The sequence below is a fragment of the Oculina patagonica genome, chromosome 7 (genome assembly GCF_052425735.1).
Source record: "Oculina patagonica isolate OP01 chromosome 7, crgOcupat, whole genome shotgun sequence".
NCBI lineage: Eukaryota > Metazoa > Cnidaria > Anthozoa > Scleractinia > Oculinidae > Oculina > Oculina patagonica.
This window is the reverse complement of record NC_135764.1, coordinates 27,453,350-27,472,601: the sequence shown is the minus strand read 5'-3', so window position 1 is coordinate 27,472,601 and position 19,252 is coordinate 27,453,350. Positions and strand designations below refer to the sequence as shown.

Below are 19,252 nucleotides of genomic sequence, written 5' to 3'. Positions count from 1 at the left end.
GTCGCCGGCTTCAAAGCGTAATTGAAATGAAGGTTTTGGTTCTTATGCGAGTTCAATTTATTGACCATGTTGACGATAATGCGGAAATATTCCCAGGAGTGCCGGCCGTTATCCTTAAGGGAGACGCTTTGTCAGTTGGCATTGTTTTCTCACATAATGGCCGGGATGCATATAAACAGCTTTGATCTCTTTCAAAGTTCTTTCGGTAATTGGATAAAAAATCTTGTGGAAATGCTGTCAAACTGAAGTGTTTTCTCTCATTGCAGACGCTAAATACCAGAGGTGTTATCTCTCGTCGGCGGAATACTCTCACAAGTACGTTTCGTACTTTATCGCTTGCTATACAAAAGTATCAAAACAATACAAATCTTTCTCGAGAACATAGAACGTTGAGCTAGAACGTTTAACGCTACAAAATCTCAACAACTTGATGGGCGAATGAAGAGTTAACTAAGTTCAGTTTTTAGTAAATAATAGTTGCATTAATGAGAGTTTTGGCCCGACAAACAAAAAAGGAATGCAAATTAATTATCAATTTGTAATCCCTTCTAATCCTGCCGATTCTTCATCCTACTTGCTTCGTCACGAGCAATTACTCATTTCCCGCCATTTCCTACATGACTTACTTTTATTTTTGAAGTTTCTTCCAGTCTATAGATCACTAAATAGTTCAGTTAACAAAACCAACGTGATATTGATAAGGAAGAGTGAGAAGCGACGATTCAACTCAAGAATTTAATCGAATAAAACTATTTCATGATTTGGAGAATTGTTGCCGGCTAATAATGACTTCTTTGTAATGGTTTGCACATGAATGACTAAACAATGGAACTTTTGGGTGTGTTTCACCCTTCGCTAAAACGAATGGCTGTTTGAAATTTGCCGACTGAATACTTGAAAACTTTCAATCTGGTGAGCCTGAATTACGTTACGGTTAGCCTGAATAGCACTCCAGTTAGCCTGTTAGCGGTTAGCTCTCAGTAGTGGTAATGGTAACAGGATATATATACTCTTAGTGTGCAGTCTGAAAATGTCAGACACCAGCCCAAAAACAGTTAGCATCTCAGTGCAGATAAACGGCTAAAACACAAACCGCCTTTTCAAGTTTCAAAAAAAAAAAAAAATAATACCAGTCCTTCTACCATTGAAAACATTAACGTCGCCACGGAAACATAAACAAGAAATGGAACAATACAATGTGTAAATGCTCTTTATGAACCTTTGCTGGCAAATTAAAGTCGTTGAACAAGCTAAGAAACTCTATATCAGAAATAACAGCGCTTTTTCAGGTTCCAAACCACTGAACCAGTAACCGAAAAGTAAATATTCTCGTTCCCTTTGTTAAAACGCTTTAGTTAACAAACGCTGATTAAAGCGTTTTAAAACTTACCTTGGTCTCACAGATGTACAGCCCAACTTGCCGGCTTCAAAGAGAAATTGAAATGAAAGGCGTTGCTTCTATCGCGCTCTATCGCGCAATTCAATTTATGACCAAAATGTTAAATATTCCCAGGAGTGGAAATACCTAGCATATAATTGTTTGTTATCCTAATGCATTTCAGGGGGACGCTTTGTCAGTTAATATTGTTTTCTTATACAATGCATATGAATATCTTTGATTTATTTCTGTAATGGAATAAAAAATATTGTGGAAATGCTATTAAACTGAAGAACTTTTTGTCATTACGTACCTTAGGTACGAAAGTTTTCTCTCTGAAATCACTTCCATGCATTGCTTCAGACTATGTGGAGACATCTGATCAGACATATTATACCACGTTGGATTGCTTGCGGTTAGCCTTTACAATGGGGCTAGGTTTTCTATCCAAAAAATCATGGTCCTGGCAGCTGGTCGTCGGTGGTCAGAAGGGATGATTCCCGCTTGGTACTGAAACCGACGACCCGGGTTCGAGTCTTCTTGCTGTCAACTCGTTCTTTAACTTAAAAAATGTTAAGTGCGATAACTACTTCATGTATGAAAAAATAAGAAGTCTCACATGGTCAGAAGAAATGCTTGGCAATGCTATCCTTTTTTTCGCGCGCGCCCGGGCGGACTAGTACTCTCACAAGTACGTTTTGTTCCACCGCGGTCAAACGACAGAAATATGCAAAAAATAAGAAAAGTACTGCAAAGATAAGGTTTTAATTTTCACAGTTCAAAGTTCGATACATAACCGGTATCCTAAGGGTTTACTAAGTTTTTTGGAGCTTTTAAAAAAGTTCTACGTGTTTGAAAATAGCGATATGCGGACTTGTAGCTACTTGTCGGCGCCATTTGTCAGAGCACCTTTGGTTCGGATGCGAAACATTTAAAAAGTAAAAACACTGGTTTACCTGAGGTAATGGGATTATACTTTCACTCGGCAACTATTTTTATCTATCCTTGCTCGTACTAACACTTCAATACAACAAAAAACACCGAAATGGAAAGAAAAGCTGCCTGAAACGTTTGACCGCGGTGAAACGTTTTGTACAATTTCGCTCACTATGCAAACAATCTATTCGTGCCAAACGTTGCGTGAGCCTCATTGTAACTGGTTGACAAAGCTGATGTAAAGAATTCTTTTATGTTCATGTTTGGCAACGCAGAGGCAGGGGAGAGGGGACCGGGGAGAGGGGGGAGGGGAGTGGTCTGCAAAAACTCCCTTTACCTCCGAAGCGAGCAGGTTTGTGAGAAATAGCTTGTCGACCCAACGCAAAGTAAACTTCAGTCTTCGAAAGATTTCAAAATTCTTCGGAAGTCGTTTCCATAAATCCTTACGGAGTCTAGCGATTTTTTAACAAGATGCCATAAGTCCTCGTTGGTTTAAAAGACCACGTCATTAAAAACGGTGACGTTAAGCTTTTTTTCGGCCTGAACAAAAGCTTATATTCTTCAATCCCGTTTCATCTTTTTAGAGACTAGACTACAACCTTAATTTTCTTTGCAAATTTACCCCATGACTTGGCAACAAAACAAAACAAACAGAAACCGAATAATACGTTGACTGCGCCTTTTGTCAGCTATAGTTACTAAAAAGAGAAAAAGTTTTTATGGTTAGACGGTCTTGTATCAAAGGGTTTCTACTTCATTTTATGAAACTGTGCATAATACGGCAACTCTGGAGGTTAAACTGTTACAAGTTGAAAAACGAATCCCACATATTATTAAAAACTAGCAATGGTATATTGCAATTCGTTTCCTGAGTTTTGATTAGTAAACTGGCAATGGAGGCCTTATGTGCCACGAGGCACAAAGAAGCTAGCTGAAGCTGAAGCTGAATGGTATATGAGCTCATATACCATTGAACACAAATATAGTAGCAGATACGCGTTAATGAGAACAGTTGGAGCTCAAATATTGCAATTCTTTGGGTGTTTTAATAAAACAAGTGTTCCACTCGTGTTTGTTGGATATGAGATAGTTATAGCCAACTCATATCCAACGCGCACTCATGGAATAGTTGTTAAATATCGATTGGCATCGAAGGGAACAACACCACACAAATTTTACACAAAAAAAGAGGTGCCTTAAATAGCAAATTTATTTTGACTAGTAAAAAACGTGTCAACCCCTTAAACAACACCATTAATTGAAAAATTTTAACTGATTTTAACTACTTAGAATGCAATTGTTCCTACAAAATCGTTGCCATGGCTAGCAAAGGCTACACTAATTATTCCCGGATGTAAATATTCCCGTGAGGATTAGCGACATTGGTGAGATGATTCAAGGAGTTAGTACCACAAGGATCATGGGTAGGCCAGTTGGTGCGCGTGTTGCCATCAAAGTAATAATACTCCTTTAGCCACGAGGTGCTCTGGGAACGAACCAGATCAGGGCCCACGGACATACCACCTGGGTTGCCAGCGGTATTAAAGATGAGCTTGTCAGGAACGTAGCCGTGGCACTTGGATGCGACGTTCTTGATATTGCGGCACTGCAGACTTCCGGCCCTGAATTCCACCAAACTTCCGGTTCCATCTTTGCAAGCGATCCAGTGATTGATGTTGGATTTGATCATGAACTCGTGGCCGAGATTCTTCCACTGGTTGAAGTCCATGGCGTTGTAGTCTGTCTCGCTGACGGGGGCTGTGGTCGATACTGGGATGTCACCATATGTTGGCCAGCTAGGACGTGGGGTGTTGGCGTTGGAGGGTGACTTGAAACTTCTGTTTAAAGAAAATGCAGTGTCCATGATGAAGTCTAACGCAAAATCATTCCACATTTTTTCGACTGACGGAATTTTAAAGCTACAAAGTTGCTACACATTATGGAATCTCATAGAGTGCGATTTCAAGTGAGGCACAAATAATTTGGAACTATTTTCGTCTGTTATGTGGCTCTTGGCCAGCTAGTCTCGCTTGCCTAACTATATTGATTGTATACCCTACTTTCACTGAGGGGTAAAAATTGACTCGAGTCACTCCCCAAGTTGATTTCGGTACCTTTAACCTTTTAGAGTTTCTCCGTCGCCTTTACTTAGGATTCTACTAACGTTTAAACTCTGTTGGTTTATTAGATGAACACCAAAACACTTGGATTAGCTATTGTTCGTTATACTTTCTTCAATTGTTGTTATTTTTCAGTAATTTTTGTGATGTTTTCTCCATTTGAATCTTTCAAAATACAGTGTAATCTACAAGATTTGTGTTAAGTATATAAATTAATAAGAAATATCTTTTACCGGAAATTTGTAAATGTATAGCTGTAAACTAATGTCCAGCCTCCACCGTCCGTTTCCTGATCGCAGTAGGCCTGGGTCGGGTTATTGCCGTCAGGGTTAATCCAGTAGACACCAGACTCCGCGTTTTTATTTCTCTTCTTTATGTCTTTACACGATTTAGCTGCGTTCTTCTTGTTAAGGCCTGAAAAATAAACAGACAGAGACAAAGTTTACAAAGTATTCGTCTAACTGATTGAAATGCTGAAAACCAAGAGAAACACACACTTACCATACAATAACTTCTTCACATCACACTCTGGTTCCGTTTCAGGAACTGTTTTAAAAAGATAGGAAAGGACGTCAGCTAAGTGCTTGGCGTTTTTTTTTTTTAAGTTTTGCCAAATACTCGCTATGAAACTTAGGGACGGACCATTATTTTTTTGGAGGGGGGGGGGGGGATGAAAAATATTGAAAAAAATTGTTTGCAGGGCCTGGAAAGACAAAATAAATTGTTTGCAAAAACGATATGTATAACAAAAAATAGTAAGAATTTCGAAGAAAATTCAGTTTGCAGAGGTGCATAAACTAAAAAAAAAAGTTTGCAGAGGAAAATTTTTCACCCCCCCCCCCCCTCTCCAAGAAAAAATGGTCCGTCCCTTAGTGCTTGCAAAGAAATTACTTCTACGGATCTTAAGGACAAAACCATAGCTTCATAACAACCAAATATGCCTCCTGGGCGTTGTAATTTAAAGTTACAATCATAAGAGATTAACTTTGTAAACTGTTAAGCCCAACACGCCCAACAGTATTTCAAAAATACATATCGCAATCCGTTTCAATCTTCTTCACTTGTGGCCATCCGTATCTTTTTTTGTATTTGCTATGTTATTGTTAAGCGGTAATTTGTATATTTAACGGAAGTTAATGGCCATTCCCCATGCCTTTAATGCTAACGATCTGCTTTTGGCTTAGAGTCATAAGAATTGAGAAAAAGGATCTAAATACCTTATTTAGCAACAAACCTACAATCAACTGAGCAATATTGGATTATGTCTTATTTATGGCTCTTAATTATAAAGGATCTTTGTTAGTCTTATTACGGAGAGAGCAGAAAGGAAAATCGAGCCAATCGAACAGTTTTTTCAGTTTGTTTTTTTGTAATCTGTCTGGATATTTAATGCTTATTCTTTTTCGTTCTATTATTATTATTATTATTATTATTATTATTATTATTATTATTATGTTCCTTACGTAATGTTTGCTTAAAGTCCTTAGCGCCGAGACCAAACCATGGTCCTGGGGCACTAAAGGGTAGCCAGTTTTTAGCTTGACAACACCCTCCTCAAAATATGCGCTGTACCCAGCAAGGTTATCTTCTGTAGTTCACTGATGCTTATTTGGCCGGGGATTCTTCCAATATAACTCTCTAGTCCCTTTTTGATAGCTCCAAGTGCTCCAATGATAACTGGTAACGTTTCCGTTCTCATGCCCCACATTCGGCTTGTTTCGATTTTATTATTATTATTATTATTATTATTATTATTATTATTATTATTATTATCTGTAAAAGTAATTTTGACCTTGGTTACCCTTATTTTGAGCTTGCTCCAAATTGAAAGCATCTTTCACGGTACTTCAAAAAAATATCCGATAAACCGTGACATAACCCTTTTAAAATGGCCTCTTAGAAACGGTAAAATTAAAGTTATCAGTAATCTAGCAGATTGTTTTCAGACCTCAGTACCTCGCAGGTAGCCAAGATATTCTGGGCAAGCTACTACTATATTGACTATATTATATTTTATTAGCTTAAAAGGAAAAATAAGAAAAAATATGTTAAAAAAATTAATTTAATTTAATTTATTCTTATTTACCTTTGTTCCCACAATATCTTGCTCCTTTGGGACTAGGGCTAGGCAGTTCATAAATCCAGAATCCCTCGCACTTCATAATTGCTATCGTCACTTTCTTATAACAACACTTGTCTTTTTTGGCAAAGCATACAGTTCCTTTGACTTCTTCACCCAGTTCCAGACCATCGGGGTGTGAAGCGTAGAGGAAGCCTGGGTATTTGGCACCGCAAGATGGCGATTTTAAGCACTCTCCTGTTGTGTCGCTGTAAGGAAGATCATAAAATGCTTTGTCAGATAAAAGTATAAAGATGATTGTTTCTCTATGTTATATCCTTTTAATTTTTTTATATTCCAAAATGCGAAATGCATGTATTATGAACCTGATCCATATCATTCTCGTCCCGGTAGCCCTTTCGTTTCTCTTAGCCGGCTTGGCACGAGAAAATGAAGGGCTCTGGGGACAGGGGCCAGGCCCCTGGTTATATTACTGAGATGCTAGAGCCCTATACACCACCCAGGAGTTTACGATCCTCGTCTAAAAACTTATTAAAAATACCATCTGTGAAGTTAGTAAGCTATGGCCAAAGGTGCTTTTCTTTTGTAGCACCTAGCCTATGGAACTCTCTCCCGAACTATATAAGAGAGAGCGGCTCGCTATCAGATTTTAAGACTTGTATAAAGACATACCTTTTTAACAAATTTTATAATTAGACTTTTAGTCAGTCAGTTAACCAGTAGTAGATAGTTCAGTTAGACAATTAGTTAGTCACTTGGTTAATTAGTTAAGTTAGTTTTTCATTCAAAGATTTTAATGATTCTTAGTTTTTATTTCCATTTTTACATTTCAGCTATTTTATTTGTTAGTATTTCCTTTAATCATCGATGTAAATTTTTTAAGTAAGTTTTTCATTTATTATTATTTTTTTTTTTAATAATATTTTTACTGTAAAGCGCCATGAGCCATGGATATGGCGCTATATAAATCTTTTATTATTATTATTATTATTATTATTATTATTATTATTATAGGATTTTTGAATTAATTCAAATTTTTTTGATTGGCTGTTTGGAACAAAGAATTCCTAAACGGAAGTCGAAAACGTAACGACTCTCTCATACATTCTTTTGAAACGTCATGACTGCATACATGAAGACCGGAAGTCCAAGAATCTAGGACTGGAAATCCTGTCTCACCAGAGCCCTTCGTTTCCTCGTGCCAAGGCCCAGCAGGCTTAGAGAAACGAAAGAGAATGGATCCAGGCGGTGTTGGACACGGTTCACGTGACATTTTTCGACCAATCATTTGTCACCTTGGTGGAAGCAATGGCGGACAATTTTGTCGCGGGATTTTAAGAAGGTCTTATCTTCTTCGTGCGATTCCGGCGAAACTTTAACGGTTGTTACGGATTATTTTATTGGAGCTGGAAGAATAGTACCTAGGCCAGTCATCTGTCAAGTTCTGAATTAAGGGAAGCGATTTTTCTCTCAAAACTAGTCGATTGAAATCATGCAATATGGTAAAGGGTTGTTTGGCGCAAGCGTTCGACGTCGATGAACATTTCCTCATTTCGTGACAAACAAGGATCAGTACTGTAGATTATTTTTGCATAGAACTTAAGTTCGATAGTTAACCTTTAAGAAAAGTACGGTGGGCCCGGGCGGGCCCCGCCGTTTTAACGGTCAAATTTGGACTTGAAGTTGGGGGTTTCTCCTTGATATGTCACTCAGTTCTCTTCCATTTCGCGGCATTTTGGGGGAGTTGATGGTGTGATTTCTGTCGATGTTCTTACAGGACAAGGGCTTAATTTGGTACTCCCGTTGATGTGTATTTATATTTTAATGTTCACTTGCCATTTTTGTCATTGTAGTGTTTATATCATCCTTTTGTTTGGCCAATATTCGGCATGTCAGAGCGATTGCCCAGCCACAAGCAGCCCGCAGTCCCACAATCGACGAATAATTATCCTTCGCTCAACATGCTTTATGAACGAGAAATACACATGTATTCCACTTATCCTTCGCGCAACACGCTTTAGTAAGAACGATAAATTTGCATGTATTCCACTTATACTTCGCGCACCCGCTTTAAGAACGAAAAATATACACGTATTCCACTTATCCTTCGCGCAACATGCTTTAACAATAAAAAATATGCACTCCACTTATATGCACTCCACTAAATATGCACTCCACTTATCCTTCGCGCAGCACGCTTTACGAACGATAAAAAAATCTATCAAAAACCACGATAGGGCGAACTGCGTTGGCCAGTAGTACATCGACGTACTTCATACATAACTCGACATTTCTGAAAAACAAAGCGCCAAAGATAAGTTCAATTTTAGCCCGTTTACTTCGATCACAAACGTGCTAGAATCGAATAATATTTCCAATAGTCGACGAACCGCGATGTTTCAAATCCAAAATATGAGTTGTTCCGCCGTAAAATGTCGCCTTTATGAATCCAGCAATACGCATCTATGATCATCTATAGGTGCTACTAGGCTCGCGAAAGATTTGATATGGATTTCCTCCGATATTTCTTTCAGCATTGGAATATCTTCGCACCGCGAGGAGATGTTTACAGATCGGCGATCAGACGATAATAATAAGTGCAATTGAAAATTTCTTCCGGCATGCTTTGCGAGTCGTGTCCAACACCGCCTGGAATGGATCCATATTTGTTTTAGTTGGCCAATGTTACATTTAGCATTATCCCATGAAAATTCAATTGAATTTAATGTTAACAATGTCACTAGGATAAGCTCGCTAGAAAAAGACCATGTTCAGTAAGTCTGTACGAATCAACAGGAAATCATTTTGTTACTACCAAATTGCCGACGAGTCGATAAACTGCGGCTGTGTAGCGCTTTGGAAGATTGGGGCGACTCCTTTTTCTAGGGACGGACCATTTTTTTCTGGTGGTGGTTGGGGGGGGGGGGGGGGGGAGAATATAAGAATGTATGAAATATATTAAAACAATTGTTTACAGAGCCTAAAAAGACAAAATAAAATGTTTGTAAACACGATATGTAGAAAAAAAGGTTTGCATTTCGAAAAATCCTCAAATGTTTGCAGAGGTGCATAAGCTTAAAAAATATTGCAAAGGAAAATGTTTCATACCTCCCCCTACCTAAAGGAAAATAATGGTGTGTCTCTAAGCACTTTTTCAGGCAAAAGGCTAAACAGCGATCTTTAAAAGAAAGTTCTAGCTATGTGAATTATAAAATTATAACCCCATTACTCGGCCTTCCTCGGACACAACTTACATGCTGGCCATTTGGTCTCCTGCTTCACCAGTGAATCGATACCAGGCCTTTTTCAATTTGTTGTCTGACTTCTTCGTTAATGAATTGAACCCTGCGGCTCGATTACCTTCACTCAGCTCTTGGTAGTCATTGCACGGGTCTCTGTCATAGCCACCATAACCACCGTAGCCACCATAGCCACCCTCTAAAACAATGAGTTGTTCAAATGGTTTGACCGACTAACATGTCTGACTGACTGGCTGACTGACTGACTAAATGAATAAATGATGAATAAAAGAACGAACGAACGAACGAATGAATGAATGAATGAATGAATGAATGAATGAATGAATGAATGAATGCTAGAAATGGATAACTGACTGAATGAAACATAGAATGAAAAAAAATTCTAAACAATGGAAACAATGGATATAAGGAAGGAAAAAATAAATATTAAATAAATAAATGAATGAATGAAAGCATAAAGAATGAAAGAATAAGGGAATGAATGAAAGATTGCCTGGACGAATGAATGAATGAATGAATGAATGAATGAATGAGATTTCCTTTAATTAACTAATCATTTTAAAGCATTTATGGTGCATTCGATTGGGATATCGGATTTGGATTTATAAATCCTGATTTTGCAATAAGACACTGAATCCAAAAAAGGATTTTGAAGCACCGAAATCGTACTCCGAGGTGGATTTCGATTAAGAAATCCAAGCTTGGATTTCATGGATTTGTTATTATTGCATTTTTTGAGAGACCCAGACACGGATTAAAAAAGCTGTTCTCGTGAGCAGCGGTTTATGATTAGCCAGCAGTCAGCGCGTAAACTAGAATGACGGGCAAACCAAATCACTGAAAAATAATAATAAAGAATTGGCGCTCTTGTTTCATGTTCTCTTAAGTCAAAGTCGAATTTAGTCATTTCGTGTTGTTGTTCTGCAGAAGCATAGAAAATATTCAAACGCAGAAGAGCAAATCCATGAAATCCAAGTTTGAATCCGCCTTGAAGATGGCTTTCGGTGTGACAAAATCTGTTTTCAAATTTTGTGTTTAATTGGGAAATTCGAAATCCGGATTGCCCAATAGAAGTACACCTTTACTGTTACAGTGAATGTGACTTACTTTTGCTTTTCACTTCTGTAGCGAAGCACACAAAAAACAGGAAACCTAAAGCCACCAAATTAGCCATCACGCAAACCTGTGTATGATAAAACCCGTTTAAAATGACGTTTGCACAAAGCCTAAAAGGAAGCAATCTCTACAATTGCTAATTTTTCACATAAACAATTCGCTAAAGAAAATTCGAAATTAAAACCAATAATATATCTGATTGCGGTAAAGATGGCACTGAGGTGTATCTGTAATGTCCTTTCCTCTTTGGATTTAAAAATTACCTTCCTAAATTTTTTTTTTCATGCGGCCTTGTTTAACAAGGACTGGGAACTACCAATTTACGAATTTGATTGGCTTTAACTCGATATTGACCGCGATCTAGATTTTCTCATTTAGAACAGCATTTAGACGGTTCTAGCTGTTACATCTGCCTTAGCCTGATTTTCAGATGTCCTTCTCCGGTCGCGTCTCTCCTCGATCGGGAGTGAGCGACCGAAGAAAGACGTCCGAAATTCAGGTTACATCTGCTTCATGCAAAAAAGTTATAAAAAAATACCCAAAAAACATTGGCCTTTTCTGCCATTAATATTTTAAAAATGGTAGAGAAAAGAATAATGGCCTAGCATAAGTATAATAGACTTTACACCTCACTGTGCTCTAGGTACTTAGACACAATTGTTCTTTTGTTAACCAACCAAATTAAAATTTGCAAAGAAGGCTTTGCTAGGACTGCATCACGCAACTTTCACATATGTTTCGACATTCAAAAGCTGGTAAATTTTCTTGTCATCATTTGAACTGGAAACACCATTACATTCCATAAATCTGACATAAAAGTATCATTTTGGTTACATAAGCACGATATTTCAGTATCCGTGGCTTTCCATAAAACCACAAAACAATAATTAAGCTGATTTGAAGTCATGCTTCGCAAGTCATACTGAACAAAGCAAATTCCTGCTGTTCTCCAAAGGAATAAAAGCAAACAAAATTGCTCACAGCATCTCTTATTCTACCGATATAACTTCTTGTAGACGTAAGTCGCGTTTGTATCTTTGCGCTGCGCAGGTCCACAGAAGGCTCAATAAACATCTACACTGCATCTAATTTTCATGTTATCGCACTTGGCTACCCTTTAAAGAAACCAGTCAATTAAGAAAGACGAATCGTCCGAGGAGTTCTTCAATCCAGTGATCAAGCCAATAGGAGGCTTAGTCTGGTTTGATGTTATCTTATCGGCTATTCAAAACATTGCTAATTTCAAGTGTTTTCTCACAGGAAAAGTAAATTAACATTTTCAATGCGCGCTATAGTCTACTCAACGCACGGCAATGCAATAATTTTTTTACCCTGTAGTCAGATCGACCAATTTTGGAACGAAATAATGCGTCATTTTTATCCTTTACCGATTTAGCATCACTGTAAAAGATAAATTAAATTAAAAAACGATCCACTTTATGAATGAATGAATGAATGATATAGGTGCTTATATAGCGCATTTACAAAGCTCAATGCGCTTCACAGTTAGAATTTTATTGGATGAGACCGGACATCAGCATATCAGGCGCTAGGCGCCTTTGGCAGCCGCTATCCGTCCATGTATATGATCTCATCACACCATTCAACCCATAAACTAGAAACAGACCACAACACCGGGAACTTTATGCCCTACTCTTTACGATGAGTGTGTGGGTTCTTTAACGTCCCCTGCTGATTGTAACACTGAAGATGCAGGAGACAGGGCCTACGGTTTATGATCAAATTTACAATTGTCTAGCTGAGACTCAGTGGTTTTGTTACTGTAAATCCTACGATTCTAATGCGCGGGAACGGAGAGCACACCTTACTTCTTCTCTTGTTAAGACTTTAGTAAACAAACAAGCGATGTTCTCTTCACTACCTTGGCATGTAGCAATTCTTGTAACCTGCACAAAGTGGTAGGTGGTGATTTTTGTATACGTACTAAAGTTGATGTTCAGAATTTTAGGCCTCTTTATCTTCGTATAGCAGACAATCGGCAGGAATTAAGAGACGCTTTAGAAAATAACTTTTGTGAATACACGTTTTGAATTCTTAACGCTCCTAACGTTGCACGTATGCGTAACCTAAGGGAGTTTCGTACGATTTAGGATACATTTTGGTTCAAGAAAATCTTCCTACCTTAGTTATCCAGCCGAGTTGTCCGAAGTTGAAAGGGATGTTTGCTCTTCAGCTATCACAAAGCAAGAGTGAAATGCTCTTCACAGTGTTGACTTTTCAAGAGATTTTCCACATGGTTTCAGTGAGCGAGTTTAACCAATAGCAAGACATTTCTTTGTCAAACCTATCTCTCCATATAAAAGAATAGATTTTCCACCTCACTTTGCTCTGGGTACTTAGACGCTATTGTTCTCAGTTTTGTTCACAAACCAAATTAATATTTGTGAAGAAAGCTTTACAAGGACTGCATCATGCAACTTACAAGTCTGTTTTTTCATTCAAAACCTGGACTTTTACTCTTACTATTTAAAATTTCCGCATCATCATTTGAACTGGAAACACCATTAAGTTCTTTAAATTAAACATCATTTTGGTGAGGCAAACACGATGTTTCACTCATTATCAATGGCTTTCCATAAAACCACAAAACAGTAATTAAGTTGTTTTTGCGTCATGCTTCGCAAGTCATACTGAACAAAGACATGATTATTAAGTTTTTAAATTGGGGCTGTTCTCCAAAGGAATGACAGCAAACAAAATTGCTCACAAAATATTTGATCCCCCCCCCCCCCCTCTAAAACCGACAAAAATTATTGTAGGCATAAGTCACGTCCATATCTCATATCTATGGGCTGCGTAGGTCCACAGAAGGCACAATAGAAAGCTAATCTTCATGTTTTCACACTTGGCTATTTTTCAATGGAACCAGACGATCTAGAAAGACGAATCGCCCGAGGAGTTCTTCAGTCTAGTGGTCAAACCAATAGGAAGCTAAACTGGTTGCAAAAGATTTTAATTGCTAAATACTTTCAAGTTTTATCACACAGCTTAAGTAAAATAACATTTTCAAGGGCATTGGTGTACCCAATGCACGATTATGCAATAATTTTTCTTATCCTACAGTCAAATCGATCAAGTTTTAGAACGAAATAATACTTCATCCTTATCCTCTACCGATTTGGTATTGATCATTTAAACAGTTAAATTGAATTAAACAACGATTTACTTTATGGTCAAATTTACATTTGTCTAGCTGAGCCTCGGTGGTTTTGTTCAATCCTACGATTCTAATGTGCGGGAAAGGAGAGCACATTTACGTCTTCTCTTGTTAAGACTTAAATAAACAAATAATCTATGTTCTCTTACTAGCTTGACCTGTGGCACTGATTTCAGTAACCTGCACAAAGTACTAGGTGGTGTTTTTCGTATACGTACTAATGTTGATTTTTTGACTTTTAGGCCTCCAAATCTTCGAATATCATAGAATCGGCAAGAATTTAGAAAATATCTTTTGTGAATACACTTGTTGAATTCTCAACGCTCCTAAAGTTGCAAATATGCACGCGTTAGCTAAGAGAGTTGAGCACTTTTAGGATAACTTTTAGTTAAAAAAAATCTGCGTACCTTAGATTTCCAGCCGAGTTGTTCGAGGTCGAAAGGGATGTTTGCTCTTTAGCTCTCACAAGGCAAGAGTGAAATGCTCTTCACAGTGTTGACTTTTCAAGAGATTTTCCACGTGGTTTCTCTCACCAAATAAATTGCAAATTTAACCAATAGGAAGTCTTTACTACATATCTATCCATATAAAAGAATAGATTTTCCACCTCACTGTACTTTTGGTACTTTGACGCAATTGTTCTTTTGTTAACATCGGCAAATTAATGTTTATGACGAAGGCTGTGCAAGGACTACATCACGCGACTTCACACCTGTTCTGACATCGAATAGCTGGGCTTACTCATTCTTTTCTATTTTTTCGTGTCATCATTTGAACTAAAAACACCATTACATTTTATTAAATTAAGCGACATTTTGGTAACATAAGCACGATGTTCCAGAATCCGTGACAATAATTAAGGTGTTTTGAAGTCATGCTTGGCAAGTCATACTGAACAAAGCAATGAAATCCCATTAAGTTAAGCATCATTTTACTAACATTAACACGATGTTCCAGAATCTGTGACAATAATTAAGGTGTTTTGAAGTCATGCTTGGTAAGTCATACTGAACAAAGCAAGGATTAAGCTTTAAAATTCCTGCTGTTCTCTCAAGGAATAGCAGCAAACAAATTTGCTCATAGTTTCTCTTATTCTCTCAACTTAATACCGATAAGATTTCTTGTAGACAAAGTCACGTTCATATCAATGAGCTGCGCAGGTCTGCGCAGGTCTAAAAACACCATTACATTTTATTAAATTAAGCATCATTTTGGTAACATAAGCACGATGTTCCAGTATCCGTGTCAATAATTTATTGGTTTTAAAGTCATGCTTGGTAAGTCACACTGAACGAAGCAAGGATTAAGCTTTAAAATTCCTGCTGTTCTCCAAAGGAATAAAACTGCTCACAGCATCTCCGTTAAGACTTCTTGTAGGCATGAGTCACGTTCATATCTATGGGCTACCTAGGTCCACAAAAGGTACAATAAAAAGCTAATCTTCAAGTTGTCACACTTGGCTATTCTTCAATGGAACCAGACGATCTAGAAAGATGAATCGCCCGAGGAGTTCTTCAGTCTAGTGATCAAACCAATAGGAAACTATAAGCATTGTACTTACGTTTACTGTTATCTCATCGGCTAGTCAAAACAATTTTAATTGCTAACTATTTTCAAGTGTTCCCACACAGAATGAAAGACTTTTTGTCTTTCTTAAGAAGAAACTGTAGACCCTATCAGCCCTATATATGTTTCTATTTGCTCCCATGTAAAAATGTAAAAGAAAAATTAAATTAAATTTAATTGATATGCTGAGCTATATAACTTACCCTATTTTTCGGCTTTACCTCGGTATAAAAGCTGACGTAATTTGTAATTGTTTGAATTTAAACTTACTGTTTTCCTGCTCTACATTGTTTCGAGATTCTTCGTTGTCTTCTTTGTTTTACGCCTGGTTTTACGTCACTGATAAATTTTCACAGTTTCTCACACCGAGAATGAACCCGGTATTGATTACCCATGTCTTTTCGCGTACTGAAGTAAATTTTTTCCGTTTATTCAGATATTATTTGTTAAGGGTACACTGGAGCTACTTTGAAAATTGCCTTATATATCCCATCAGTCTTCTTGGTCTGAGCGGAATACTGAGCATGGAATGGCGGCGCGACATCTCATCAAACGCGCGCCAGACCAGCTATTTATTAAATTCACGTTTTAGACATTTCATTACTGGTTGACCGGTTATGAAAGTTTAGCCCAGTCCTTGAAATGAACCCAGAATTTGGTACATCAGATCTTTCTGTTAGCATGATTCTCACAGGGAGGTTATGAGCAGTAAATGTTGGTAAAACATACGTTCAGAAATTGTTCCGGCTGGTAGAATACAGATCATGTTAGAAAGCGAATTTGTAGTGTAATTAACAATTAGACTACGCGCACGAGTTTTCTATGAGCGAATAATCAACGAGGCGCAGCAGAGTTGACTATTGTTCATAGAAAAATCGAGCTCGTAGTCAATTTCCAAAAATTAATCAAGTCTCAATCTCGGGTTTTCAATAGACCATATTTGTATTCTCGGTATTGAACTGGAACTAGCTTGCAATGGAGGCTAATGCGGGGGAATATCATTAAAAAGAGCTTCATGTCATTTGCATTTGAAAAGATTACCCGCATTAGCCTCCATTGCAAGCTAGTTCCAGTCCAATACCAAGAATACTAATATGATCTATTAAGAGACTCAGTATCTTGGCTAGTCACGGATTTTACCGCTCGCCTAAGCTTGCGCATGCCTCCCGAGGGAATGAATAGTTTGTAAGCAACAGCTTATGCATCAGCTAGCAGTAAACATCTCTTCAAAAATTTTAAGCTTCTTTGAAATCATTTGTAAAATCTTTGAGACACTTTGGAAATCTTAGGAAACTTCCCTAAGTCTTCGCTGCAAGAACAGAGCATGTTGCCTGGACACCCCTTAATTACGACTTTCTCATTATAACGGTTATTTGTTATGAGACCAAACGAAAGTTCAGTCGCCAATCTCTTTAAAGCGACAAAAGGGCACCATTTGAAATCCACAACCTTCATTTCTCTACAAGTTTAACCCGTTACTTGGGAAACAAAACAAAACGAAACAGAAAAAAAAAAAAACAAAAAAAAAAACGAAACAAAACAAAACAGACATAAATCGAATAAAACTTTGATCGTTTCCAGTTACAAATTATTCGTCATTTACAGTTTTAAAAAATGCAAAGAGAAAAAAATTTTGGTCAGACGGTGACGTGGCCGTATTAAGGGGTTTATACTTCATTTTATGTCACTGAAGTTAAACTGTTTTAATCTGAAAAACGAATCGGCACATTTCATATCGATTGGCATCGCAGGAAAGAAAAGCACAATAATTTTACACAAGAGCTGCCTTAAACAACAATTTAATCTTCACAATTTAAATGAATATGAAATGAATGAAATGATCCGAGCTTTGCTCCCAACGTATCAAGACTTCATAGCTCAGGTTGATAGAACATCGCACTGGTATTTATATGGTTTCAGGCTAAAAAATTCATTTGCTTACAATTGCTTGCACACTGCGGGGATTATTTCATTCATTTCGTCATTAACTTACAGTTCATATACTTTCATATACTCATTACGTCACTAAACAATTACCCCTTAACCACACCGTTAAACGAAGAACATGCGATAGTTCCCACAATATCGTTGCCATGGCATACAAAGGCTACACCGATCATTCCCGGATGTAAATATTCCCGTGAGGATTAGCGACATTGGTGAGATGATTCAAGGCGTTAGTACCACAAGGATCATGGGTAGGCCAGTTGGTGCGCGTGTTGCCATCAAAGTAATAATACTCCTTCAGTCGCACGTTGCTCTGGGAACGAATCAGGTCAGGGCCCACGGACAAACCACCTGGGTTGCCAGCGGTGTGAAATATGAGCTGATCAGGAACGTAGCCGTGACACTTGGATGCGACGTTCTTGATATTGCGGCACTGTAGACTTCCGGCCCTGAATTCCACCAGACTTCCGGTTCCATCTTTGCAAGCGATCCAGTGGTTGATGTTGGATTTGATCATAAAATCGCGGCCGAGATTCTTCCACTGGTTGAAGTCCATGGCGTTGTAGTCTGTCTCGCTGACGGGGGATGTGGTGGATACTGGGATGTCACCATATGTTGGCCAGTTAGGACGTGGGGTGTTGGCGTTGGATGAAGACCTGAAACCTCTGTTGAACGAAATGCAGTATCAATCAAATCAAACACCAAGAAATTGGTGTCTTTTTTGTGAAGAGACTGATGGGGATTCTCTTTGTACCTTTTAGTCATTTAGTCACTTATTCATTTGGTGGTTGAAAACCGTGTTTTGGTACCACTGAAGCTGTTGCATTTCAACATTTCTCAGTTGCTACATATCATGGAACCTCTTATCAAACAAAGGCAAAAATTAACTGGAACTAATTGTCAATAATTGGTGCTTTTTACGAATGCGGCTTTCGGCGGGTCACAGTCACTTTACCATCAAAGTACACTGAGTCGTTTGTGGGGCAATAATGAACTTGAGTCACACCCCAAGAAGGGTATTTTGGTACCTTTTAGGGATATTCTTAAAACTTCCGAAGAACATCCCCGTCTCCTTCATGTAGGAGTCTTCACCTCTCCTGAAGAAAACCGTCTTTTAAATCCTGCTGGAGTATGAGATAGCCACCGAATCGGATAGATTATATTTTCTTAATCATACTGTTATTAGCCAATTTATTGAATTTTTGCCTAATTGGAATCTCTCGACCTACAGTCAAATCTACATTTCTTCTGTTTAGAACAAATAATGTTGCTTGACGTCTAGCTGGAGACAGTGATCTTTGACAACAGTCTAAGGAAAAAGATGTTTTACCTGAAGTTTGTAAACGTGTAGCTGTAAACTAGTGTCCAACCTCCACCGTCCGTTTCCTGATCGCAGTAGGCCTGGGTCGGGTTATTGCCGTCAGGGTTAATCCAGTAGACACCAGACTCCGCGTTTTTATTTCTTTTCTTCATTTCTTTGCACGATTTAGCTGCGTTTTTCTTGTTAAGACCTAAGAAAAGAAGCAATTTTTAAAAAATGTCTGTCTACTTGACTGAGCTGCCAGAAACCAAGAGAAGGTTATTGTTTTTAATTCAATAATCTGATAACCAAACGAGGTGAGAAAAAAATTATTTAGTCCGTCGTTTGAGGGTTCTTGATGCATCATTAAT

At 37.9% G+C, this 19,252-nt stretch overlaps 2 protein-coding genes across 3 annotated transcripts in view; both read right to left on the bottom strand.

Annotated features, from left to right (window-relative positions):
- Positions 1 to 3,487: 3,487 nt before the first annotated feature.
- On the bottom strand, positions 3,488 to 14,560 carry LOC144660278 (uncharacterized). Of its 2 annotated transcripts, none has more exons than XM_078520886.1 (7): positions 14,476 to 14,560; positions 10,882 to 10,957; positions 9,769 to 9,952; positions 6,521 to 6,762; positions 4,936 to 4,980; positions 4,668 to 4,848; positions 3,488 to 4,152 (listed from the first exon to the last, which is right to left on the bottom strand). In XM_078520886.1, exons 2-7 carry the CDS (start codon positions 10,946 to 10,948, stop codon positions 3,657 to 3,659), a joined length of 1,215 nt encoding a protein of 404 aa, XP_078377012.1. In that variant the 5' UTR covers positions 10,949 to 10,957; positions 14,476 to 14,560; the 3' UTR covers positions 3,488 to 3,656. The 2 variants fall into 2 exon arrangements, with proteins under 2 accessions (XP_078377012.1, XP_078377013.1); XM_078520887.1 differs by lacking the exon at positions 14,476 to 14,560 and adding an exon at positions 13,033 to 13,164.
- Positions 14,561 to 17,315: 2,755 nt separating this feature from the next.
- LOC144661008 (uncharacterized) overlaps positions 17,316 to 19,252 on the bottom strand; it is a 7,839-nt gene continuing 5,902 nt past the window's right edge. Inside the window, exons 4-5 of the mRNA XM_078521729.1 lie at positions 18,912 to 19,092; positions 17,316 to 18,246 (exon numbers count right to left, since the gene is read on the bottom strand). Of these exons, the coding sequence (XP_078377855.1) occupies positions 17,751 to 18,246; positions 18,912 to 19,092 (677 nt within the window). The 3' untranslated portion in view covers positions 17,316 to 17,750. The remainder of the gene's footprint in view (positions 18,247 to 18,911; positions 19,093 to 19,252) is intronic.

Coding starts and splice junctions, on each gene's coding strand:
- LOC144660278 (XM_078520886.1), bottom strand. CDS start 10,948: ATGGCTAATTTGGTGGCTTTAGGTTTCCTGTTTTTTGTGTGCTTCGCT. Junction 4,849..4,935: donor TGTGAAGAAGTTATTGTATG/GTAAGTGTGTGT, acceptor TTTATTTTTCAG/GCCTTAACAAGAAGAACGCA. Junction 4,153..4,667: donor TATACATTTACAAATTTCCG/GTAAAAGATATT, acceptor TTCTTTAAACAG/AAGTTTCAAGTCACCCTCCA.